This window comes from Phacochoerus africanus, chromosome 5 (assembly GCF_016906955.1).
Source record: "Phacochoerus africanus isolate WHEZ1 chromosome 5, ROS_Pafr_v1, whole genome shotgun sequence".
Classification (NCBI taxonomy): Eukaryota; Metazoa; Chordata; class Mammalia; order Artiodactyla; family Suidae; genus Phacochoerus; species Phacochoerus africanus.
In genome coordinates, this window is record NC_062548.1 from 16,489,241 (window position 1) to 16,515,910 (window position 26,670).

The 26,670-nt window shown below is 51.0% G+C and overlaps 1 protein-coding gene across 2 annotated transcripts in view; it reads left to right on the forward strand.

The window, feature by feature from the left end:
- Positions 1-7,907, forward strand: part of GALNT17 (polypeptide N-acetylgalactosaminyltransferase 17) — a 428,086-nt gene extending 420,179 nt beyond the window's left edge. For both annotated transcript variants that reach the window (XM_047779920.1, XM_047779919.1), the window contains 2 exons: positions 5,117-5,284; positions 6,370-7,907. In XM_047779920.1, the coding sequence (XP_047635876.1) occupies positions 5,117-5,284; positions 6,370-6,498 (297 nt within the window). In that variant the 3' untranslated portion in view covers positions 6,499-7,907. The remainder of the gene's footprint in view (positions 1-5,116; positions 5,285-6,369) is intronic.
- Positions 7,908-26,670: the final 18,763 nt, after the last annotated feature.

A 26,670-nucleotide genomic window follows, 5' to 3' on the forward strand; every position in this document is an offset into this window, starting at 1 on the left:
ATTTCTGTTCTGTAGATAGGATCCTTCGTGCCATATTTTAGAGTCCACATATAAGTGTTATCATGTGGTATCTGTCTTTCTCTTTCTGACTTACTTCATGTAGTATGAGCATCTCTAGTTGCATCCCTGTCGCCGGAAATGCCATTATTTTGTCCTTTTATGACTGAGGAGTATTCCATTGTGTATATATACCACATCTTCTGAATCCATTCATCTGTAATGGACATTTAGGTTGTTTCCATGTCTTGGCTAATGTGAACAATGCTGCAGTGAACATAGGGGTGCATGGATCTTTTGAATTATAGTTTTGTCTGGCTATGTATCCAGGAGTGGGATTGCTGGATCACCTGGTAGCTCTGTATTTAGTTTTCTGGGGAACCTCCATACTGTTTGCCATAGTGGTTGTGCCAGTTTACGTTCAGGATGGAGCTGTGTTTTATACAGGGAAGGCTTGTGGCTCTTTCTGAAAGATCTCAAGTTATTTGTCAGACTAAGCCAAGAAACCAAGAGTTGAGACCAAAAAGGTGAGTGGCCAGTAGTAGAAGATCATGGCAGAAAGTTTATTTGTAAATCCGTGGACCGTGGGCGCCATTGACTGCTGAAGCAGGGAGTGTTAGGATTTGAACCTGCAGGATTGGCAGGAACAGATGGAAACTGGGAAGAGCTGGACAGAAAAACCTACCGCAGCCCTTCCAGTCCCAGAAGAGCCTTAGCTGATGCATTAGGAGGAAATATATGAGCAGTTGGCCCTTCTTAGCAGTACTTCTGAACCTGTGGATTCAACCAACCCAGAATTGTGTAGCACATATGTGTTGAAAAAATCCACATGGAAGTGGACCTGGGTAGTGCAGACCTATTATTTGCGAGTCAGCTGTATCCTTCAGAGAACTTGCATGAATATTCATAGCAGCATAATTTACCATAGCCCTAAAGTGGAAACAACCCACACACCCATCACCTGGTGAATGGATACGCAGAATGGTCCAGAGGAAATGGGACCCCTCCATGCCTTGAACGGAGGCACCAGAGAATCTGGATCCATGTTGTTCCGAAGACCTAAGAGGTGATGACTGGGGGCTGGGCGCCTGAGGGAAGACATTGACGGCTGGAGAGCATTGCACTGAGGTCTAGGAGAGTCGAAACCAAAATGTTCTAGAAGAAGGCTGGTGACTGACGTTTCCAGGCACGGAAACAGCTGACACAGAGCTCTGGAGGTGGGAAAGTCAGTTGGATGTGCAGAGGAGGGGGAGCAGAGGTCCTTACAGAAAGAGAGCACTCGGGTGTGGGGGCGGGTGGGGGGAAGGGGGCTCCCGATCCAGAACCGGGGCAAAATGGGGGACCCGGTGGACATCAGGTCCCAGCACCCTCCAGCCTCCTGTCCTGACAGGGAGAAGTGGGTGTGAGATCTGTCACCCTAACTTTAGCCCCCTCATCCTTTCAGACTACAGCACCCTTCCCCTGACCTTGACCCCTCGACCAGACCAAGCTGACCTCCCTGTCGGGGTCTCTGGTGTGAAGAACCACCTTCTCCCAGCACGGAAATCCCATGGGACCCTCCTCACTTGCCCTGCCCACCTGGTTGGGGGCTGGTGTGTGGCCTTCACAGGTCCTGAAATTCTGGGTCTCGTGGTTTTCACGCCCTGAAAGACCTCCGAAAGGAGAGCTTCTAATTCCCAGTGGCACTTAGCTTCGCTCTTTAAACATCTGGGTCACAGATAGGCTCGGTTAATTAATGTTCTTAGCGCTTCGCATTTGCCTGCTGGATAATAGATTGATTCATAATTTCAATAAGCAGCTGTGTATATCTTTCCCCTGAACATAAAGGCAGCTTGCTGTCATTCATCACTTTGCATTTGGTGAATTTAAATATATTCAGAGAGACATTGTTGAAGGAGGGGTGGGGAGGGCTTCTGATTTTCTTACCATTTTGCCTCCAACAATTACTCTGATTTGAAACTAATTTGGGTTTAAAAGCACATGTTAACCGCATCTCTCTCAAGGGCGTTTCATAAACTCCTTGTCACTTGTTTCTGCGGGGACCAGGCAGGCTCCCTTTTGGGATCAGAGCAGAGGGTTTCTGAGTAGCTCTCCCCAGGAGAGAGAGCCCCTGGGGAAAATCTTCTCCCCAGAGAAGAGGCACGTGAATCCCTGAGCAGAGCTATCTTTCTGCTCCATTCCTGGCCCGAAATGCCCAGGCTCTCAGGAGTCCAGGATCATGTGAGAGGTGGTCCTTCCACTGCTCAGCTGCAGGGCCAGGGCTGCCAACCACTGGTTCTCTGGGGACCCCAAGAATAGAAGCCAGGACCTGGCCAGGTGACCAGATATCTGCATACTTGTTTCCTCTTCTTTAAAATGGGGAGGAGGAATGCACCTCTCTCACAGGTAATTATTAAAATTACATTATTTAAGGAGTTCCTGTTGTGGCTTAGTGGGTTCAGAACCTGACATAGTCTCTGTGAGGATGCCAGTTTGATCCCTAACCTCACTCAGTGGGTTAAGGATCCAGTGTTGCCGTGAGCTGTGGTGTAGGTCCATAGACATGGCTCGGATCCTGCATTGCTATGGCTGTGGTGTAGGCTGGTTTTCCCAAGGTTTTAAACAACACGGGCAGGCAGGAGAGACCAAGCCACCAAGCTAGTATGAACTGACAACCAGTTGTGAGAAGGGCTGGCAGGCAACATCAACTGTGTATCAGCCAGCTATTGCTGCATAACAACTAGCTCAGACCTTACTGGCATCAAACAATACGCATTTATTTATTATTGCTTTTAAGTCTGCAGGTCACTTGGATGTTATGTAATGTGATGTGATCTGGACCAGGCTCAGATGATTTTGGTTGGATTTTTTCACGCATCTTCCGTCAGCTAGCAAGTTGGCTGAGGGCTGCCTGATCTACGATGACCTCACCCACCTGTCTGGTGGTTAACCAGCTGGTTGGTGGAACCACAGGCCCATTATCCTCTAGCAGGCCATCCTGGGCTTGCTGCCAGGGTGGCAGTTGGGGTCCAAGTGGGTGGAAATAGGCAAGGCATGTATCAGCAACAGGCACATTCTTCTTTCTGCTACATTCTCTTAGCCAGAGCAAGTTACAAGGGGATTCACAATTCAAAGGATGAGGAAGCAGACACCACTTCCTGATGGAAACTGCTGCAAAGTCATTTCGCCCAGGGGTGTGGAAGGAAGAGGGGAGGATATGGCCATTCTGGGAAACTCCCATGAGCTCCTAGCCTTTGTTACCGTAACATGCAGCAGAGAGCAAGTACCAGGACTGGGTTGCACCTTTAAGATGTTTCTGCTTTTTCATCCTTAGAAATAATATTGCCACAAATACCCTGTACATAAACTTTTTTTCTTACAGTTTTATTGATATTTAATTGACATACAGCTCTGACTTAAGGTATATCATGAAATGATCATCACAGGAAGCTTAGTGAAGATACATCGTCTCATATGGATAAAAAATTAAAGAGCTAGAAAAAGAACATTTTTGTCTTGTGATGAGAACACAGGATTTATTCTCTCATGTTTGTAAATAACATACAGCAGGGTTAATTATATTTAGCAGGATGTGCATTGCATCTTGCTCCTTATCTGTCTTACAACTGGAAGTGATTGCCTTCCTCCAATTTCCCCTCCTCCCTGCTCCCCTTCATAAACTTTTTTATCAAGAAATTAGGAGTTCCCATCGTGGCACCGTGGTTAACGAATCCGACTAGGAACCATAAGGTTGTGGGTTCGATCCCTGCCCTTGCTCAGTGGATTAAGGATCTGGCATTGCCGTGAGCTGTGGTGCAGGTTGCAGATTCAGCTCGGAGCCCAAGTTGCTGTGGCTGTGGCGTAGGCCAGCGGCTATGGCTCCGATTCAACCCCTAGCCTGGGAACCTACATATACTGCCAGAGTGACCCTAAAAAAGGCAAAAAAATAAAATAAAATAAAGAGGAGTTCCCATTGTGGTGCAGTGGTTAACGAATCCGACTAGGAACCATGAGGTTGCGGGTTCGATCCCTGCCCTCGCTCAGTGGGTTAAGGATCCGGCGTTGCCATGAGCTGTGGTGTAGGTTGCAGACGCGGCTCGGATCCCTCGTTGCTGTGGCTCTGGCATAGGCTGGCAGCTACAGCTCCGATTCAACCCCTAGCCTGAGAACCTCCATATGCCGCTGGAGCGGCCCAAGAAATGGCAAAAAGCCAAAAAAAATAAATAAATAAAAATAAAAATAAAGAAAGAAATCAAGAAATCACAGTTCTAATGATTTTCTTGGGAGATATCTTTAAAAGTAGATTTTGGCAGTCAAATGAGAAAAGAATTTTAAAAGCACAACATTTATATTTTGAAATTTCTTTTCAAAAGGTTGTCGTAATTTATCCTCCTTCCAGCCCACCTTAGGCTCACCTTGACAAAATACAAATAATCTATTTTATTTTATTTTATTTTATTTTTTAGGGCTGCACCTGCAGCATATGGAAGTTCCCTGGCTAGGGATCACATCAGAACTGCAGCTGCCAGCCTACCCCACAGCCACGCAATGCAGCAACACATCTGTGACCTACACCACAGCTCACAGCCCTGCTGGATCCTTAACCCACTGAGCGAGGCCAGGGATCAAACCTGCATCCTCATGGATATTAGGCTCTTTTCCACTGAGCTGCCACGGGAACTCCAAATAATCTCTTTTTAAATGTGATATCTCTTTTGATTTTTTAATTTATTTTAATACCTAGGAGGATGGATGTTTGTTCAGTGTGGCCCAGCCAGCTGGAAGCAGAGCCAAGCTCTAGAAATCATGTCCTGCTCTTTCACTTATCCCTCCTTCCACATTGTCGAGCAGAGGGCCAGACTCCTGACGTGCTGACAGAGGACAAGCTTAGAAGGAAGTCAGGGCGTGGCTCAGGGGAATCTGAATCCAGGTTTAACAAGCTGGAAGGCTTCCTGGGTGGGGCGCCCCTGTGACTTGGGTGTATGTGTGTGTGTGCAGGGGGGTGGGGGGGACAGGCCTGAGAAGGTGGCCAGGACTGCAGCGCGGACAGTCGTGGGTGACACCTGCAGACCTGAGTCCCGTTTCCCCTCGTGGTCTCACCTCTCCCTCCCTCGCCCCGGCCGCTCTGCTCTCTCTGCAGCTGGCCCGCTACACCAAGGAGGGCTTCCTGCACCTGGGGGCCCTGGGGACCACCACGCTCCTCCCTGACACCCGCTGCCTGGTGGACAACTCCAAGAGTCGGCTGCCCCAGCTTCTGGACTGCGACAAGGTCAAGAGCAGCCTGTACAAGCGCTGGAACTTCATCCAGGTGAGTGCTCCACGGACAGGCCCGGAGCAGGTGGGGATGCTGTGGGCTCCCCCAGGGAGGGGACTCGGTGAAGGGCAACCCGAGGTCTCCCAGCTCAGGGCCGTGCAGGGGAACCCAAATCGTGTTGGGGGAGGGGGGCATGGCGGGAGACAGCCTTTGGGGTCCCTGTGGCAGGGCTAGAGGGCTGGGCTCCGAGGCTCTGGAGAGGGAGTGCGGGGTGATTTCTCTGGCATCTTCAGAGTGCCTATGGGATTGCGAAAGTCAGATTGAGAATATCCCAGGCAAGTCCCCATCCTGACACTGTCCCCCACCGATGCCTGTCACCCGTTCAGCCACTCAGACTTGGTGAAGCTTATTCTCTGACTTTAGGGTTTCCAGAGAAGGTCCAGTGAACCCTCCCTCTGAGCAAAGAGTTTTGGTGGATTGGTCTCCTGGAGAGGCCGTGGGCCGGGACTGGGATGGTTAAACCTTTCTCTCCTCCTCGTCTCTGTCTCTCTCTGTCTCTCTCTGTCTCTCTCTGTCTCTCTCTCTGTCTCTCTCTCTCTCTCTCTCTCTCTCTCTCTCTCTCTCTCGCCCTCTGTGTCTGTCTCTCTGTTTCTCTCTCATTCTCCCTCCCTCTGTCTCTCTCTGTCCATCTCTGTTTCTCTGTCTCTGTCTCTCTGTCTCTGTCTGCCTCTCTGCCTGTCTCTCTGTCTCTCTCCATCTCCCTCTCTGTCCATCTCTGTCTCTGTCTCTGCATCTCTGTCTCCCTCTCCCTTTCTGTCTCTGTCTCTCTGTCTCTCTCTCCCTCTGTCTCTGTCTCTCCGTCTCTCTCCCTCTCTGCCCGTCTCTTTCTATCTGTCTCCATCTCTCTGTCCATCTCTGTCTGTCTCTCTGTCTCTCTTCCTGTCTCTTTCTGTCTCTCTCCATCTCTCTGTCCATCTCTCTGTCCATCTCTGTCTGTCTCTCTGTCTCTCTTCCTGTCTCTGACTCTCTCTGTCTGTCTCCCTCCCTGTCCATCTCTCTCTGTCTCTGTCTGTCTCCCCATCTCTCTCCTCATCTCTGTCTCTCCATCTCTGTCCCCCCCTCACCCCTCGTGATCCCAGAATGGCGCCATCATGAACAAGGGCACAGGGCGCTGCCTGGAGGTGGAGAACCGCGGCCTGGCTGGCATTGACCTCATCCTCCGCAGCTGCACGGGACAGAGGTGGACGATTAAGAACTCCATCAAGTAGTGGGAGGAGCTGGGCCCTGGAACCTGGCCCTGGGACAGGGTCTGTGTCCTCTGGACCAGCCAAGCTGGGAGAGACAGCAAGGAGCCAGCAGCCGCTCGAGGGGCCTTCTGGGGCTTCTCCAGGGCAAGTGGGGGGCCCCAAAGGGAGCCTCTGCATCCCCATCAGGCATCCAGCTCCCAGGAGGCTTGTGCGCCCTGGCCAAGCCCCGACCCTTCTCTGGGAGCCCAGGAGCAGCCGCATCTTCTGCAGCCCGGATGTGGACCTGGTACAAGGTACGACACGTCACATCTCCTCCAGGTCGCCTTCCTACCCACCATCAGGACTGGAACTGGCAGGGCCCCTCCTCTTTCTCATCTTTTGCAGCAGCAGCAGCTTCTGAATCCCCCCGCCCAGCCCTCAACCAAGTTGAGGGGGCGCTCAGCCACATCCTAGCTCCCCCTCCCCCAAGGAGGCGGCGAGGCCCCGAGACTTAGTTTCCCCCGAGGTTGCTTCTGCCTGGATGCCCGTTCCCGGCCCAAGATCGCTGCCCCCAAACCTGCCAGCAGGTGACCTTGGACGTTGCTGGATTCCTGCCCCCAAGATGAGCTGGAAAGAGTGGACACTTCACCTGGGCGCTGGGCTCCCGTGTGCCTGGCCCAGCTCTTTTGCCGTGTCGTCAGGAGAGAGGTAGAGAGCGCGCAGGGCCGTCTCAGCTGTGAGGGGCCTCCCAGGATGGAGCCAGGCTGTGCAGCTCTGCCAGCCTAGGGACCCTGCAGCCTGGACTCACAGTGGCTGCTGCAGTGGCGGGGTAGCAAGCGGCTTCCACCTGGAGTTTAAAGGCTGATGTCAGCACGGCCCTAGGGGACACTCATCTCGAGTCACCCCGTGCTGCACTAGCTGACAGGGGAGAAGGCAGTCAAGTGTCTCTGAAGAGTAATAATTGGTTCCAGTTGCCCTCTGGTTAGGGTGCCCTTCGAAATCAGAATTAATATATGGGTGCGCGTGCATGGGTATGAGGTTGTGTGCCTGGCGGGGCGCGGGTGCAGCTGCCTGTGTGTGCATGGCGTGTGTGTCTGGGCGTGTGCATCTGAGTGCATGGTAGAGCAGGTGTAGAGGCGTGGCCTTGGGTGGTCACTTTATTGCCTCGCGACCTGGACCAGGCTCCCGAGAAGCTTGGGGGAGGGGGTGGGCTTGGCCGTGGTCGTCGGCCAGGAGGACGTGGCTAGGCCTTGCCCTGTGTGGTGCCCCACGTGGGAGGCGCTCCCTTCTGCGGCTTCCCACCTCTCTTGTGCTGTCCAGCCAAGCCCTGCCCAGAGCCAACCCCCCCGCCCCGGACCTGCCCAGTTTGGGGTTCACCGTGTCTCATTTGGTGGCTTCTTTCTGGTGATCATCTCCCCACTTGTGAAATAAATACACGTGAGCACTTCCCAGCTCAGCCTCGTTCGCTTCTTGATTCTTGCAGAGCCAGGGATGGAGGCAGTTCCTGGGATGTGGCAGAGGGGTTCCGGTTTGTTAAAGGCAAAGAGCCTTCACCTCGGGAGGCTGGGACACGGCCAGCCTGCCCTTGTCCTTGCCTCCCCCAAAAGCAGGACCAAATTTGACATCTGGCACCTGTGTGCTAACCCCCATGTTGACCCCAGATTAGTGGGGTCAGGTGGATGCAGAAAGCTGTGAGGAAGATGAGGGTTGTGGGAGACCCAGCCGAGCGCCTTGATCAACCCCTTCCTGCTGCCACGTCCGTGTCCATCTCTCCTACCAGGGAGCCTGTGGTGGAAGCATCTGCCCCTTCCGATCATGGAAAAGTGAAATCCAAAAAGATGGCAGGCCTTCTGCCCTGGAAATGGGTGTGGAAAGCAGTGAGCAGAAGCCCCCTCATCACTGAAAGCCCCAAGCCTCTTCCCTCCCAGAATACCCAGAAGATCTGGCTTGTTTGGTGTCACCTGACCCATGGATGTGCCTGTCAGTTGCCATTTGGAAGGTTCTGTGACAGTCAGGGCCCATGAGCACATGGATGGGAAATGCTGCTGTTTGGTTAACAAGGAGTTCCTCAAACTTAAATATCAGAGTCTCAGGGTAACAATTAAGTGAAAAGAGCCAAGAGTCTGCAGGTTCCCACGTGGAATCAAGAGAGGCCTTGAGGAGTTCCCGTTGTGGCTCAGGGGCCTAAGAACCCAAGGTGGTGTCCCTGAGGATGCGGATTCCATACCTGGCCTGTATCAGTGAGTTAAGGGTCTGGCCTTGCTATAAGCTGCAGTGTAGGTCACAGATGCAACTCTGATCCAGCACTGTGGCTCTGATTCAGCTCCTAGCCTGGGAATTTTCATAAGCTGCAGGTGCAGCCCTAAAAAGCAAAAAAAAAAAAGGAGAGAGAAAGTGAGAGGCCTTGAGACACCATCCCAAGGCAGTGATTTTGTGGGGACTCCTGCCCTGACTGCTGCCTGCTCCTTCCATAGAGTCTTAAGGTAGAAACCCAAAGAAGGCAAATATATTCCATTTTACCATTACTTTAGGCTTTGAGCCCCAATCCTAGTGAGGCCACCGTGGAAACCGTCATCCCCTGAGGAGTGGACCAAAGTGGCCTCAGACCAGGGAAGCCAGAAGATTTGCTCTGTTTTCTCCCAGTGTCCAAACTCACATCCCCTCTGATGGAACTGGAGCCTCCACCCTCTGACTTGCTCACTGCCCTTGGGGCTCATTCGTGCTCCCAAGGTTGCACCCCTAGTGGAAGGACAACAGGAAGTGTCCTAGAACATTCCCAAGAGAAGTGGAAAGAGCCTTGAAGCAGCAGGCAGGATGTTTGGTTTGCTTGTTTACGTGGTGGGGATGGGGGTGCTGGTTTGGGGCTGTGGGAGGCTCCCAGATTCCAGGTACCAGTATGCGTGCTCCACATCCTGGCTCTGGTCCCTGGTTCCAGCGTCCAGGAGGCCTGGGCTGTCCTTCATACCAGCACGAGCCTCCTCCCAAAGGCCGGAGCAGGAGGCCAGCACCCCAGGCCCACATCCTCTGTGTCCCGCAGCGTCGTGGTGGACCTGAGCACATGGGGGTGGCAGGCCAGCGGCCAAGGCAGAAAGGAGGAATTAACTGTCACCAGAGAAGGGGAGGGAAAAGAGAAGCAGGGCCCTGGGGAGCCTTGGGTCTCAGTGGTTTGGGGGAATTTGGATGTTTCGGGGACCCGCATCTCTGCCTGGTCCAAGCATCGGCTCCGAGCATCGGCTGTGACTTCTGATAACCTTTGTGCATCTCCCTCCGTCCCTATGGTCCCCTCACACTGGCGCTCCCCACTGTCTGCTGGACATTTCTTTCTCTTTCATGGTTTCCCCCTCACTTACATGGAAAAAAAAAATCACAGATGGTATTCCTGCTCCATGTCCAAGCCATCAAAGCTGACGTCTTTGAATGTGTTATTTTTCAAATGTGTTCTTTATATTGAATGCCGGCTGGCGGCTGGAGGAGGAGGAGAAACAGGACAGAGAACGCACAGTTGGGGCCAGAAGCCATCAGCTTAAGCCACAGGAAGCCCTTTTCTTTGGGTTTCTGAAACTGTGTGTTTTTTTTGTTTTTGTTTTTGTTTTTTTTTACCTTTTTCCCACTATTCCCACAAGTATCCCCATTTCACAAAGGGCAGAAGTCAAGCCCCAGACAGAGCAGGTGACCTCCCCCCGGGGGGGGCCCGGGATCCATGGTCCCTGTTTTGGCTGTGATTTTTCCTCCTTCCACTTCTCTTTCAAGTGCTGCTCTGAGAAAGGCCGAGAGTCACCCAGGGATGGGCCAGGGAGGAGCCCGGAGCCTGCACAGGGAACCAGGTGGTCCAGGAAGTCTGGGCCCTGCCAGGTGGCCAGACTCCAGCCTCCATCCCCACTCACTGCCGGTGTGTCAGCCTCTTATTTTTGATTTGAGCTCCAGATGAACAACTGGGCTGCCAATCCACCGGCTCCTAAGTAGCCAGCCCTCCCTCTCGGCCAAAGCACAAAGCCCTGAGTCTCTCAACTACTCCACTTTCTCACTTAGACAAGTTTCTGAGACCAACGTATGGAGACCAGTGGTGGGCCCCCAACTCCAGATGTGTATTTCAGTTCCGTGCAACAAATATATGTGAACACCTATCCTGTGGTTTGCTTCTTAAGACTTCTTAGAAGGAAGGAAGAGCGGGTGGAGAGGAGGGGAGGGGGAGGGAGCAAAAGAAGGAGCTAAAAATACAGTGAGCGAGGGCAAAGCGCTGTGATGAATGATGAAAATGTCATGGTCCCTACCTTTTAAAACTTGAAAGCTGATATTTAAAAGAAGAAAAGAGTCACAATAAATTGGGCCTCCCCACCCCTGGAGCCAGAGCATCCATGAGATGGAGTCTATGCCTACTGACATAAATGGGATTCTTGGCATGTTATCAGATGCCAGTCTTCTTCCCCCAAAGAGGCTTCAGCTGATGGATCGATCTCCCAAGTGTGGCTCCCAGCGTAACTTCCTCTGCTGCCTATTAATGTGGGGCCCCCAACACTGTCCAAACCCAAAGAGCCAAGATGAGGCTGCGGCTGGTTCCAGACACGGGAGACTGGCAGGCGAGCCAGTCAGCATCCTCCTTAGTACGTGGTCAGGAGTTCTTGTGACTCCAGGGTCAAAACCTCATCTAATCCACTCTCCCATTGGATGCCCGCCCGCCTGTCCAGGTAATCACTCAGTATCTGCTTGATAAACTCTAGAGACACCTCATTCTAGGGCAGAAAACTCTTTCTGACAGTGAGCCAAGCAACTTCTTCCGGCTGTCCAGGCCTCTGGAGCTCTGAAAACAAGATCAACCGGCCTGTTAAAATCTACCGCACAGGTCAGGGCCCTCCGTGGAGCTTTAGCACTGTTGGTTGTAACGGAGAGAAGCAACCTGTATTCCCTTGGCAGCAACTTTATTGTGGACCGAAATAATTTCTTCACCTGGTGAAATGGTTAACTTTCCTGGCTGGGAAACCACTTCTTATTTGCCGCAGAAGTGTGGTCCCCTCTTAACAGCAGGGGGTATGTTTAAAGACCCTTAGTGGATGCCTCAAGCCGTGATAGTGCTGAATCCTATATATACTGTTTTTATATATATGTACATACTTATGATAAAGTTTAGTGTATAAGTCTAGTAAGAGATCAACAATAACGAATAATGAAGTCAAGCAATTATAGCAATATACTGTAATAAAGCTACGTGCATGCGGTCTCTCTCTCATCTCAACATACCTTATTGTACCAAGTTAATGCCTTTTCGGTCTTCAGTGAGCATGTGCCAGGCACTGTGGCTGTTATCTTTTGCAGTTTGAGGTGTGAGAGCAAAACTAGCAAAACCTTCTTCTTCCTTCTTCACTGTTTCACGGAGAGAAGATTCCTTCTTACTGAAGATCTTAGCAACCTCAGCATAGGATTTTTTTTTTTTTCTTTCCACATTAAGACAAGAACTTTCGGAGTTCCTATATCATGGCTCAGTGGTTAGCAAACCGGACTAGCATCCATGAGGATGCGGGTTGGATCCCTGGCTTTGCTCAGTGGGTTAAGGATCTGGCGTTGCTCAGAGCTGTGGTGTAGGTCACAGACGCAGCTCGGATCCTTCATTGCTGTGAAAGTGGTGTAGGCCAGTGGCTACAGCTCTGATTGACCCCTGGCCCTAAAGAAAAGACAAAAAAAAAAAAAAACAGTAACTTCCACCCTTTCACTTAAAAGGAGCCACTTTACAGCTTGTCTTTGGCACATCCGAACTGCTGGCGTCACTCTTGCGCTTTGGGGCCATCGTTAAGTCAATTAAGGGTCACCTAAACACAAGCACTGGGACGCTGGGACAGTCAATCTAATGACACATGTGTCTACTCAGTGACCACTGTCCAGCGTGGATCCACTGGGCAAAGGCAAGGCAGAGCAGGATGGCGCAGCATTTCATCCCGCTACTGAGAGGAAACAGCGATTTAAAACTTAACCGCATATTTCCAGAATTTTCCAGTGAGTATTTCAGACCTTGGTTGACTGTGGTCAATCGAAACTTTGGGGAGCGAGACCGTGAATAAGCAGAGACTACTTGGCTTGGTCAAAATGTTCACCTCGTGTTCCTTAAGTGAAATAACAGATGGAAAAAAAAAAATTCTCATAGACTCTCAGGGTTGACCAAATTTTTTTTTCATCTCGTAAAGTTGTATTGAAATATAATTGATTTACAAGAGGGCGATAATTTCTGCTGTACAGCAGAGTGACTCAGGCATACACATACACATAGCCATTCTTTTTCAGCTTCTTTTCCCACATAGGTTACCACAGAGTACTGAGGAGCCTTAGTTCCCTGTGCTCTACAGCAGGTGCCCTTTGGCCATTCATTTCATATACGATCGTGTGCATATGCCAGTCCCAAACCCCCAATCCATCTTCCCCCCTGCACCCCAGCCACCTGTCCCCTTTGGTAACCATAAGTTTGTTTTCGAAGTCTGTGAATCTGTTTCTGTTTTGTAAATAAGTTCATGTGTATCGTTTTTTAAAGGTTCCACATATAAGTGACATGAAGATTGACCTAATTTAATTTTTTTATTATAATGTTTCTCAAATATGTAAAGACAGAAAATAGCTTTCCCTCGTAGGTCCATTATAACTATAAGATAAAAATAGATTTACAGGAGTTCCTTCTGTGGCCTGGTGGGTTAAGGATCCAGCATTGCTGCAGCTGCAGCTCAGATTCAATCCCTGGCCTAGGGAACTTCATATGCTGTGGGTGCAGCCAAAAATAAACAAATAAATATACAAGTCAACACAAACAAACCTACAAAGGCTTTAAAACTTGTTAACAGCATGCATTCAACCTGGCGGCAGCTTTGCTTGTTGAAATTAAATTGCTGCATCTTGGGAGATGCTGATGGCCCCAGAATCCCCTGTGCTGTGTGATACCTAGATTATCCCCCCACTTCCCATATTCCAGGTATTTTTGAAATATTTATTTGCCACTCATTCACTCAACACATATTTTTGGAGCGCCTACTATCTGTCTGGAACCCGGCTTAGGAGACAGCAGTGAGCCAAGCAGACAGAAACCCTGCTCTCCAGGAACTGATATTCCCTCGGCTTTCCGGGAGGGCACACGCATTTAAAGGAAAATCTTCCCTCTCTCTCTCTTTTTTTTTTTGTCTTTTTGCCTTTTTTCTGGGGCCGCTCCCACAGCATATGGATGTTCCGAGGCTAGAGGTCTAATCAGTCAGAGCTGTAGCCCCTGGCCTATGCCAGAGCCACAGCAACGTGGGATCTGAGCCTTGTCTGCAACCTACACTACAGCTTCCGGCAACGCCGGATCCTTAACCCACTGAGCAAGGCCAGGGATCGAACCTGGATCCTCATGGATACTAGTCAGATTCGTTATCACTAAGCCACAGTGGGAACTCCAAGAGTCTGCTTTCTAATCCAGCTGTCCACTGAAAGCTGGGATCTGGCCTCAGGAGGGAGTAAATTCTGTTCCCAGAGAGCTGCAAGCAGAAGAAGTGGCCTTTAATTTACTGCCAGTCCTGTGCTTTTATGATTCGGCTGGGGAACCCTCTGACAGCTCCCTGTCCCAGCTTCCAGCACTGGTAAGAGTGTGAGCTGTGTGCTGGGTGACAGAAGTGGGTGGCAGAAGAGCCTCTTCTCATCAAGATGTGCGTGACAGCTGGGGGATGAAAGCTATGCTTGTCACATGTCACCTTTGAAGGGGAGGACGTCTTGACGGTTCATAGTTTATTTAACTGGATGACTCACAAAGAGGAAAATAAAGCAATTTTTTTAAAAAAGATGTTGTTTCATATTTAATCACGGCAAAGCCAAAATGTGCATCCCGAAATGTTTACTTTCAAAAAAAATGCAACAGGTTTATTTTAGGTCTAGCAGGGAGAGAAGAAGACATGACCACAGACTCTTGTGGTTTTGAAATTTCTCCGTGGGAAGAGGCACCCCTCATATACAGACGAATTCCCAGTAAGTGACAGAGACCCCTCAGGCGAAAGAGGGAGGGGCACAGCTCCCACTCCTTACCTGGGACTTCCTTCTGAACAATGTAGTTTGGAAGGTGGGGGGAGAGTAATTTTACAGCGGAGGAAAGTGACAAACACGACTTTAGCCAGCGTGACTAAGGGCAACACGAACAGCCACAGATCATGTTGCTGGATGACAATGGCTCTTTAAAAGCCTTTGTGGAGGCAAAATAAGTAAATAAAAAAGGAGTTCCCGTCATGGCGCAGTGGTTAACGAATCCAACTAGGAACCATGAGGCTGTGGGTTCAATCCCCGGCCTCGCTCAGTGAGTTAAGGATCTGGTGTTGCCCTGAGCTGTGGTGTGGGTTGCAGACGCAGCTCGGATCTGGCGTTGCTGCGGCTGTGGTGTAAGCCAGAGGCTACAGCTCCGATTGGACCCCTAGCCTGGGAACCTTCATATGCTGCAGGAAGCGGCCCTAGAAAAGACAAAAAGACAAAAATAAATAAATAAATAAATAAAAGCCTCTGTGGGAGTTCCCATCATGGCTGAGGGGTAACAAACTCCACTAGTATACATGAGGATGTGAGTTCGATCCCTGGCCTTGCTCAATGGATTACGAATCTGGCATTGCTGCAGCTCCCACCCCTAGCCTGGGAACTTCTATATCCCACCAGTGCAGGCCTAAAAAGGAAAGGAAAAAAAAAAAAAAAAAAAGGCATAACCACATCAAATAATTAGGAAAACTTCAGGAGTTCCTATTGTGGCTCAGAGGGTTAAGGACCCAACATTGTCTCTCTGAGGATATGGGTTTGATCCTTGGCCTTGCTCAGTGGGTTAAGGATAAGGATCCAGCGCTGCCACAAGCTGTGGTGTAGGGCACAGATGCAGCTCAGATCTGGTGTGACTGTGGCTGTGGCGTGGGCCTCCACTGCAACTCCTAGCTTGGGAACTTCATATGCCACAGGTATGGCCATAGAAAGAAAAAAAGAAGAAAAAAAAAAGGGAAAAAAAGAAGGAAAAAGGAAAACCAGATTAATTCCACTAAAGGAGCATCTGCAAAATACCAGCCCAGTGTCCTCCCCAACGCCATCAGCATCATCAGAAACTTCAAGGATGCTCTGAGAAAATGCCACAGGCAGGATGTGCTAAGGAGGAGTTCCCATCGTGGTGCAGCAAAAACGAACTCGACTGGGAACCATGAGGTGGCAGGTTTGATCCCTGGCCTCACTCAGTGGGTTAAGGATCCGGCGTTGCCATGAGCTGTGGTGTAGGTTGCAGACGCGGCTCGGATCCCGTGTTGCTGTGGCTGTGGTGGAGGCTGGCAGCTGTAGCTCCCATTCAACCCCTAGCCTGGGAACCTCCATATGCCGTGGGTACAGCCCTAAAAAGACAAAAGACCAAAAAAAAAAAAAAAAGGTGTGCCAAGGAGACATGAGGGGTAAATGTAATATCTTATCCTGGAGGAGATCCTGGAACAATTTAAAGACACTGGGTAAGAAACAATTAAGGAAATACGAAGAAATCATGGACTATAGTTAATCATGTCATCTATTGATTGATTATAACAAATATATTAATGTTAGGTGTTAATAGTAGGGGAAATTGTATGTTCAGGCGCTGTATTGTGAGAACTCTCTGTACTGTCTGCTTCATTTTCCTGTAAATCTAAAATTGTTCTAAAATACATCTACTCCTACTTAAAAAAAAAAAAAACTGTCCCATAAGCATTGCCTTATCCGGTCATGTCAGGTGCAAGATGCCAGGTCTGGGAAGAGGCTGTCCATTTGCCCAGGAGACAGCACCGCTACTCTCTTCCACTCAGCCACTGTGGCCTGGGGACATTCTTCAGCAGAGCCATAAAAGTGCAGTGATACAGACAGTTTAGTCAATACCGTTAATGGCTATTATGGAAAAGCCAATTGGGAGTTGGGTCTGTGGGAATCTATCTTTCTGCTCCTGTAGGGAGTAAGAGGATATATCAGAGACTGCCAGCTCCCTAGTGATCGCCCCTTCTTCTTCAATATGGGAACCTCAGTATCGCTGAAGGCAGCAAGATGCCCAGCTAGGAAACTACATTTCCCAGCCTCCCTTGCAGACAGAGCATGTTTTTTTCAGAGGCCCACTCAGCTGGGAGAGGTACCCTTTGGCCCTTGCCTCTTTCCTTTCCCTGCTGCCTGGAACGTGGGTGTGATGGCTTGAGCTGCAGCAACCATATTATAATTATAAGATGACTTTGAGAACAGTGCAACAAAAAACAACGGTACTTCAGGCTCCTGATGAAGCTATCATACGAACTGGGGGTTGCCTAGTGAAAGGTTTCTGTATTTGAGAGAGAAATAAAGTGGTAAATATGACCCCTTCACTTAATCCACAGTTATTTGTGTCTCTTTCTTTTTTTTTTTTTTTTGGTCTTTTTTTCTAGGGCCACTCCCATGGCATATGGAGGTTCCCAGGCTAGGGGTCTAATCAGAGCTGAAGCCACTGGCCCACACCAGAGCCACGGCAACTCGGGATCCGAGCTGCACTGCGTCTGCGACCTACACCACAGTTCATGGCAATGCCGGATCATTAACCCACTCTTTGAGGCCGGGGATCGAACCCACAACCTCATGGTTCCTAGTCGGATTTGTTAACCACTGAGCCATGATGTGAACTCCCTGTTTCTTGATATGTGCCATTGAACCTAGTCTTTACTGATTCAGCAACAAAATTTCTGCTGATTGAGGAAACCTGATCCAGGATGGTCTAAAAGTCTGGGGCAATAGTTCAAGGCTGAAGGTGAAAAGGTAGTGTGGTGTGGAGACCTTCCGGAGCTCATACTTTTCAGTTGAGTTAGGAAAAAAATCAAAAATCAAAAAATCACTGCAACATACAAAGACCACTCCGAGGCAGGCCAAAGCCTCTGTAGAGCCGTGAGTAGCAGCAGGCTGTAAGAGGGAAGAGATCCTAGGTCTTGGTTGGAGAGCATTAGCCCATGAGGACCAAAATGAGATGAGCAAAGCAAGAAATTCTCAGGAGATAAGTCCCTGGCAATTTCAGTGGCAGGAAATATGACCTGGAGAAGAAGAGGCAGGCTCTCTCTGGTCCGTATATCCGGAGGATTTAGGCTGGGTCCATACCATCCAGAGCCATCCTAAGAGTATAGCCTTGGTACTGAGAGGCATCAGTCACTGGCAGCCATTCCCAAACTGCCCACCATACATACTTAGGGCTTCTGAGAATCTTACAGAACTCCAGCATTTACTCGGACTCGGTGAGACCCACTGAAACAAGGAAAGCGAGAGATTCTATGGTTCATCCCCAGTTACATGGGTCATCAGGGGTACCGAGAACCAGCTGCATGGGGCCAGCCCCTGTGTCTGTCTTCTCACGACTCCATCCGGGCTGCAGGTGGATGGTACCCAGCAGTGAGGCTGCCCACCCGCCCCTGTCCCTGTGCACAGCCCCTGCTTTCATCATTGGCAGCGCTGGCCGCCAGCCCCAAAGAGCTGCCTGTAGTCTTAAGAAGGGATCATGAGGGTGTGTGTGTGAGAGAGAGAGAGAGAGGAAGATGGAAGGAGAGGCACAGAAGGGGACATGTACAAAGAAAGAAAAAAAGGGAAAGAAATGAGCACAGATATGGAGACAAACCGAGTATCTGAAATTGCGAGAGAGACATTCAGACAGAAAGGCGACAGAGGAAGAAAAAAAGAGACGAGGAAGAGCGAGGAAAGCAGAGAGTGGGATGGCCACGTGGACAGGAAATTAAAAAAAAAAAAAAAGCACAGGGAGAAGAGAGCGGGCTGGTCACCCAGCTCTTTTCAGGGCACTTCTTTTCAGGGAGGGAGGCATGCAGGTGGGCGCTCGTCGCTCCTGCATACCCAGCGCCCCCTGGTGGAAATTCGAGTTACGTTCCTCAGTGGCAGGGACCCCAGGTCCCTCATACCTGTTGAAAGGACAGTGAATGGTGGGGTCTGAAAGGACAGCGAATTGTAAGCCGACCCCGGGTTGCCCGTGGCGTAGTCTGGCCGGGTGTGCGGAGTGGTTGCCATGGTTGCCAAGGACGGCGGCGCGGTGTGGAGGCGGGGAGCTGGTGGTTGGATGTGTGAAGAGGTCGGGGCTTGGTGGATGCCCTGCCTCCCGGAGGCCCCTCAGAGCGATGCTGCTGCGCCCCCTGCCGGCAACTGACATTGATTTCCATATTCCTTTCCTCTGAAACGAGTAAAAAGAAAACCAGAGAGTTGGAATCCTTGAGCGACTCCCCAGGGGCTGGAGAGGAGGCGGGGTCAGAGATCAGCACCCAGCTACGTGGTGGATGGGGTGAGGCGTGCATTCAGGTTCAGACCTGGGGTGGGAGTTTAAGAACCACCCTTCTGCTGATTTGAATACTGGATACTAAGGAGGAGCTGCTATTCCCAGAAGGGAAGAGGCGATTTTTTCCCACCCCGACTCCCCTTGGATGATGAAACTATAGCCCCCTGGATCCGGGGGCGGAGCCTCCGTGCCTGCCCGAGCGCATCTCTCACAAGCACCCATCTTAATAAACCTATTTCTTGCCTATCACTTTGTCTCTGGCTGGATTCCTTCTGTGTGGAGACAGGAAGACCCTGAACCTCAGTGAGTCCAGACACAGGATAAATGATTTTAATTTAAAACCATGGGTTCAAGTCCCGCGGTTCAGGCCATTCGTGCTGTCAGTTTCATGATGACGGAGGTTCAGCACGTTTCCCCAGTTCCGGCTCAGAGAGAGCTTGGGTCCCATGGGCCCTTTTCAGCTGTACATGGAAACACACTGGTCCTCCTCTTGGACCCAAGGAAGGTGGAGCCTTTCCCACCAAGCCTCCCTGCTGGCGGAGAAGGTTAGGAGGTTAAAGATGCCACTAACGGTCCCCCAGTAGCCCTCAGGTCCACCTGTAGCCCTCAGGCCTTCCTCCGCCAGTGCCAGGGCTGACTTCCACCGAGCTTGCATCTCCGCCTGAGTGCCAGCTCCAATTGTGTGTAAATACGCAGCTTCCTCACCTCTCTAGAAGGCAAATTCTGAGAGTGGGGGAAGCCCTCCAGGCCTTTTCCCTGACTGCCCCCTCCAGCCCCGCCCCCGGGCTTCATCCCAGCACCCACAGTGGGACTGGCTTTAATTGGCTGCTTTCCTGCCTCTTTATCACTTCCCTGTGGTTTTCCTGCAGGTCCCCCCAAACTACCTTCCCTTGAATCTTTGTCTCAGCATCTGTTTCTAGGGGCAACCAAATTTAGCCCCAGGGCTCCAGCCCCGTCTGCAGAAAGGAACGGTGGTCTGGGGGCAGGGCTGCAGCAGAGTCCTTGCGTGTTTGAGAAGAACCCCAGCAACGGACCCCAGACCCGGCCCTAAAGGCCCTCTGTAGGTGCTTCATGAGGGGGCGGAGCTCTTTGGTCGAGTCTCTCTAAAGCTTCCATGTAGGGGCTTCTTAGCCAAGGACACTGGGGAGGCATCTATGGGTCAGGAAGAGGGTCCCCGATACTTGAACCTTCTCCAAGTCTAGGGAAAAGCATCTCTCCTCTTCCAAGCCCTCCAAGATACTCTCCGGCTCGGCTCTTCTTGCAGGATCACCAGGGAGGACCGCTCCAAGAGTTTAGGATTTTACACAGCATAAAACGGGAGTTCCTACTGTGGCTCAGCTGTAAGTAAGTATGGAAAGTAACATAATGTCTTTCCTATCAAAGGAAATCTTGGTGGCTCCATTTTGCTGGGTTTCGCCTTCCTGCGACCCCCACCCCTCCCCTTTCCCTCTTCTCCCAGTAACAATGTGTTTCAAATTAGCCAACCGGGAAGAGTGTGCGCCCTGACCTGACCAATGGGAAGGGGACAGGTAAATCACCTGCCTTAGGGATAAATAGGGGAGGGTCCTTTGTTCCTCGCGCACACTTTTTGGGGTGCCCGCGCCCTTCTGCAGAAGCAAAGAGCCTTGTCGAGATTTCTCCTTGCCCACATATCGCACTTTCTGACACTGACGACCTGAGCCAGAGTTATGGTAATTTCCAACATAACCCAACTAGTACCCATGAGGATGGGTGGATTCCTGGCTGGGTTTGGTGGTTTAAATATCCGTCTTTGGTACACCTGTGGTGTGGGTGGTAGTTAAAGGTGGGGTTGCTCTCTCTTGTGGAAACTTCTGGAAAACAAAAAAAGGAAATGGGCTTTTAAGCACTTTTGAAGACTATCTTTAAGAGTAGAACTGGAATTAAATTTCCTGTTCTCTCTCGAAAATCCCTCACTTATGCTTCTCCTCCCTCAGACACAACAGATCAAGATTTGGGCCGCAGCGCAAAAATCTATGGTAGCGGCTGCATCCTGCCCACTGAAGTCAGGAGGACCCCCGGCATCAGCTGGTGGCCAGTTACTGTGCCCTCATCGCAGGGGCAGGCAGGCAAACCCCGATGCTGGTAGGATGAATGAACTGGAGAAAAGTTAAGATTTAGGATTTGAGACACCAGGGACACCGGACACCACAGAGTAAACCCCAGGGGGTCACGTAGATGAAACGTTTGGAAAACCCTTCCTGCCCCCTAAGGCCCTGCCTGAATGAGAACCTTCTTCCCGAAGGTGGTGGAGCAGACTCTGCGGCAGTGCCATCTAGTGGACGAGAGAGGAAGTGTCCCAATTCTCGCCCTCTCATTGGGAGCTGAACCTCTTGTTTCAAAGGGCTGGAAAAGGCTGATCTAGGCCGCCTTCCAGGTCGCCTCGGCTCCCCTAAATCTCAGACGGGTTTCTTGCTGACTCTAGATTCCTGGCCTCCCTTTTCTTGTGCGGACCTCGGGCCCTGCTGACCTCATGGATGGTCTCAGCGAGAAATTCATCTCTGACACCTTCGGGATAAAAAGGTGCCATGACCCGTGGTCAGTGGTCCCTTCACTGACCCCAAGTCCTTACAGTGGCACCTGCAGAGACTTCTGGACTTCCTCTGGGCCCCGCCCAGGCGGTGGAGAAGAAGCCCCACCTTCCTGGCTGGGCTGGACGCTATTTCCACCGTGCTCTGGCCATGTGTAGGTCCAGGACAACTTTTGGGAGGCCTGTTCCCCCACAAAAATCCCAAAGCCCTGTCTTCTTTGGCTTCTTTCCATTTTTCCTCCCATCTCTAAATCCCCCTGCACAACTCCTTCACTGCAAGGGGAAGGGGGCTGCCCCTTGCAGGACCTGGGGTGCGGGACACCCCTGCACTGGAAGCCACGTGAAAGTCTAAATTCAGACCACCCAGCTTTGCTCCTACTCTGTAAAGGGAGGCTGTTGGATCCTGGAAATCCTTTTCTCTACCAACAAAGTCTCAGGGCTTCTTATTGACCCAGAAGAGTGTAATTTGAAATAGCTGGACGGGGGGATGTTCATCCCAGGCTGTACTAACCTGTCTTTGAAGCAAGGACCCCTCTTATTTAATAGATGGAGAGATGGGCACAAACAAGAATCAGGGGATATTAGGAATGAAAATACAGTCACTTATTCGCTAAGAAAATGCGAACCCTTGTTAAAATTTTGCATGCCTGTCCATTTGGGGGGTTTTCATTAAATTCTCAAAACATCAAATTGCCGAAAAGTTAAGAGCTGCTGCTTTAAGGCACTTAGGTGGTGAATCTGGAAGGTGTAATCTGCTCTCACGTGTTTGTAAAGCACCTTATCGTTTCGATTTATAAAAGTGAATTATAATTATCGTCTTGCTCATTGGAATCTCCCGGCCTCTCTCTGTGGAGCTCAAGACAGTATTAGCACGCAGATTTTACGGGTGAGAACGCCAAAGTACTCATTTCCTCATTCTGGACCAGCAGCTAGTGCCATCCGCCACCTGTTCAAAGGGCAGCAGAACCGAAACATCAGACTGAGAAGGACCTTGGGGCATTCTTGGCCCATCGTGTTGTTTTCAGGGGAGGAAATGAAGTTCTGTAAGAGCAAGGAACTTGTCTCCTGCTACCCTGTCCGCGTCAGTGACCAGATGGACTGGCGGCCTTGTCAGGGGATCAGTCCTGGAGATGGAGCTCAGAGCAACAGAAGCTCCCCTGTCCCGGAAACAGACATTTCAGAACCTGGAAATGTTGACACCAAGCATATCTGGCGAGATCAAGGTTTGATAGAAAACTGAAAATGGGGAGTTCCCGTCGTGGCGCAGTGGTTAACGAATCCGACTAGGAACCATGAGGTTGCGGGTTCGGTCCCTGCCCTTGCTCAGTGGGTTAACGATTCCGGCGTTGCCGTGAGCTGTGGTGTAGGTTGCAGACGCGGCTCGGATCCTGCGTTGCTGTGGCTCTGGCGTAGGCCGGTGGCTACAGCTCCGATTCGACCCCTAGCCTGGGAACCTCCATATGCCGCGGGAGCGGCCCAAAGAAATAGCAAAAAAAAAAAAAAAAAAGAAAAAGAAAGAAAAGAAAACTGAAAATGGGGGAGCAGGGAGGATTTGAAATAACATTAAACACTTTAAAAAACACACACCACACAGCTAATGAAAACTGTATAAGGAAATTCTTGTCAAAATAAGCCACATTCCTTGGCTTGAAAAACGTTGTCATGTAGACAATCCTTTTCCTGAATTATGACTTTTAATTGTTCAGTAAATGCCATCAGCATGGCTTTCTGCTAAGGCAAATTTTCCTACAAGTTTTATATAAAGCAGGACATTTTTTTTAAATCTTTCTTTCTTTCTTTTAACTTGTAGCAGCCCATCCCCTCCTTCCTCCCTCCTCCTCCCCCTCCTTTCCTTTTTCCTTTTTTCCTACAGGCCACCGCTCAGGGCTGTGAACCCACGTGTGGTCTTCCATAAATGACTGCAACGTGTGGGTTCACGTCCCCACCCTAGTTTTGTCACCAAGAATCAAGAGCTGTCAGGAGTTCCCGTCGTGGCGCAGTGGTTAACGAATCCGACTGGGAACCATGAGGTTGCAGGTTCGATCCCTGGCCTCGCTCAGTGGGTTAAGGATCTGGCGTTGTCATGAGCTGTGGTGTAGGTCGCAGACGCAGCTCGGATCCCGCGTTGCTGTGGCTCTGTTGTAGGCCGGCGGCTACAGCTCCGATTCAATCCCTAGCCTGGAACCTCCATATGCCGAGGGAAGCAGCCCTAGAAAAAGGCAAAAAGCCAAAAAAAAAAAAAAAAAAAAAAACCCGCCAGCCACATAAAAGCTTCTTTGTGCGGACACCATGTCATTCCAACAAGCTCCACAAGGTGGCGCGAAGACTCTCGTGAACGCTTATGCTCACTGGGACTAAGCCGAGTGGCCTAGAGGGTTTAAAAACCACCAGGGCTTCCGAGCTACTGTAGTGGCTCAGTGGTTAACCTATCCGACTAAGAACCATGAGGTTACGGGTTCGATCCGTGCTCCCGCTTGGTGGGTTAAGGAGCTGTGTGTAGTAGGCCGCTTTGCGGCCCCTGTGGTTACAGCTCTGATTAGACCCCTTAGCCCGGGAACATCTGTGTGCGAACCTGTGCTGAACCTTCATGTTTCCATGGGGGGAATTAATTTGACAGTCTGGAAGACCACCAGGGCCATCAGGTGGCCCACCCACCTGGGGAGCTTCCAAGCCCCCTCCCACCCAGAGAGCACATAGGGTTGCTGTGTGATAGGAGTAGGCACCTATCATAGGAGTAGGAACCCCTATGATAGGGGAACCCCTATGATAGGGGAACCCCCTATCATAGGGGTTCCCCTCGCCCAGCCAAGATCGCAGGGTGGGTTGGGTCTGACCAGCCTCTCTGAATTCAGGTGTGAATTTAGAGCTTCAGAGGCCAAGTGCTTTCCTTAGCCGCCTGTCCCATAACTTATGTGGCAAATCACCCTTATGCGGGTGTCTTTTCTCTTAAAGCTACTGTATGGGCATAAGAGGGTGTCTTTTCTCTTAAAGCTATCGGACCTTCGGACCTGTATGGATAAGAGGGTGTCTTTTCTCTTAAAGCTACTGTATGGGCATAAGGGGGTGTCTTTTCTCTTAAAGCTACTGTATGGATAAGAGGGTGTCTTTTCTCTTAAAGCTATCGGACCTTCGGACCTGTATGGATAAGAGGGTGTCTATTCTCTTAAAGCTACTGTATGGGCATAAGAGGGTGTCTTTTCTCTTAAAGCTACTGTATGGGCATAAGAGGGTGTCTTTTCTCTTAAAGCTACCGGACCTTCGGACCTGTATGGATAAGAGGGTGTCTTTTCTCTTAAAGCTACTGTATGGGTATAAGAGGGTGTCTTTTCTCTTAAAGCTACTGTATGGCATAAGAGGGTGTCTTTTCTCTTAAAGCTATCGGACCTTCGGACCTGTATGGATAAGAGGTGTCTTTTCTCTTAAAGCTACTGTATGGCATAAGAGGGTGTGTCCTGGACGCCCGGGGCGCGCATCTCTGATCAGGTGTGGATGTCTCTACTTAGAGCAAGTAGAACTTATTGGAGGCCAAGTGTCCCCAAGTGCTTTCCTCATAGCCTGTCCCATATTTCCCCGGCGAGCTCTTCTCTCTTAAAGCTGTCAGACCTGGATGGAGTGATATGATCACCGACATCCTCACGCCATAAGGCGCTTTGTCCAGGGTCCCCCACATCACCCTCTTGTTTGATAATTCACGAGATAGGCTCTCAGGATCCAGAAAGACTGTTCTCCACAAAATTAGACTTTTTTTTGTTTGTTTAATGAAAAGATACAGATGGAAATCAGCAACAGAAAAAAAAAAAAAAAAAAGGCACAGAGGACAGAGTCCAGGAGAAACCAGGCCAGTGCAGGCTGATCCTGGGTGGGGAGGCTGGCCTGAAGCAAACATGGGGGGCAGCGGGGGGGGCGGGGGAGGAGGTAGTAGATCCAGGACGGTCGCAGCTGAATGGCAGCCCCGCAGAGCACGTCCCAGGGCTCAAGTATGCTCCCAGTCTGATGCCAGGTGCTGTGTGGGTGCCCCGACCCCAGCACGCACAGGAATGAGGGCATGGGGTGGCTGTGACGCTGGCGGCAGCAGGGGCTGGCCAAAGGTCACCTTTGCTTCTGGCTGCAAAATTGTTAGAGCTGCTCTCTGTTGTCACACCTGCTGCCTCAGCCTATCTTGATTGTTTCTTAAATTTTCGGATTTTTAAAAGAAAATGTGTTAAGCATTATTTAGTAAAGATAAAATCTTGCACAGCGCAGGGTCCAAGGGTGGGCAACCCAACAACAGCAGCGAATAGGAGCAGTGCCCAGGGGTGGACTGCCCAAGCGGGGGCTGCAGGGAGCACTGTTTACCGCTAGAGGGCGACCGACGGCCGCCGCGGGAGGCTGCTCGGGGCCAGCGGCGGGGCGCGGCGGAATCACGGCCGGCTGCGGAGCGCGCCTTGAACCCTGCAGCCGGGTCCTCACTGCCCACGGCCCTGCTCTGGTCTCCCGCCAGCCCTCGTGCTCAGGGCCACTCCGGCCAACCCGCCTTGGCCCCTTCTGTGACCACCGTAGGTGGTCGGTGGTCCCCGGCCCGCTCTGGCTCGGCTCGCGCACCTCCTCCACGCAGCCCTCCGAGGATTTCTTATGGGGTTGGTCCCAAGGGCTCCCTGCTGGGGCGGTCGGGCCATCTGTCTAATTCCCTGCCCACTCGTGGGTTTATACCTTTAGGGATGACACCTGGGAAAAATGGGGACACGTGACTCGCAAGACGGCTCAGAGAATTGCATTCTCCTGGGTTGCGCCCAGGCTGCTGATGTGGGCAGAAGTGTGTGTCAGTGCACTCCGAGGGCCACTGCCAGCACCTGTCTGCCTTCCACCCTCCAGCTGCACAATGTCACCAGGAAGGCGCAGCCTCGTCGGGCCAGCGTCCTTAGCTCCCAGCTTAGGGGGGAAGCAGGGATGCTGGTGGGGAGCCGTTTCTGGGGCGGAACCGTCTGGACCTCACCATCCCTGAGAGGCGCCGCCACGCACTATCACCCCAGCTTTCTGCACTTCGGACCCCATCTGTAAAGTCCTAATTTTAGGATATGATTTTCTAGGTCGCTAAGAAAAAAATACGTGAGGGTAAACTTTAAAGAAAGAAAAAAAGAAAAAGACCAGGGGGCGGGGGGGAGGAAGAAAGAAGCAAGGGAGAGAGGGAGAGAGGCTTGCGCCAAAAACCCAGTCCTCCGTTAGACCCTCTTGCCAGGACCTTGGGGACCAAACAGGGAATCTGCCAGTTGGCCTCGGTGCTCACGCAGGAGGGCCTTGTCCACCCGATGGCTCTCCTTTCCCTTCTCAGAACTTCCAGAGACAATTCTGGTGGAAGAGGCGCAGTGACCCTGGGCGCCCTGCCAGACTGGTCTCGGCCACAGCCCCCCTGCGCGCTCTCTGGGCCTCC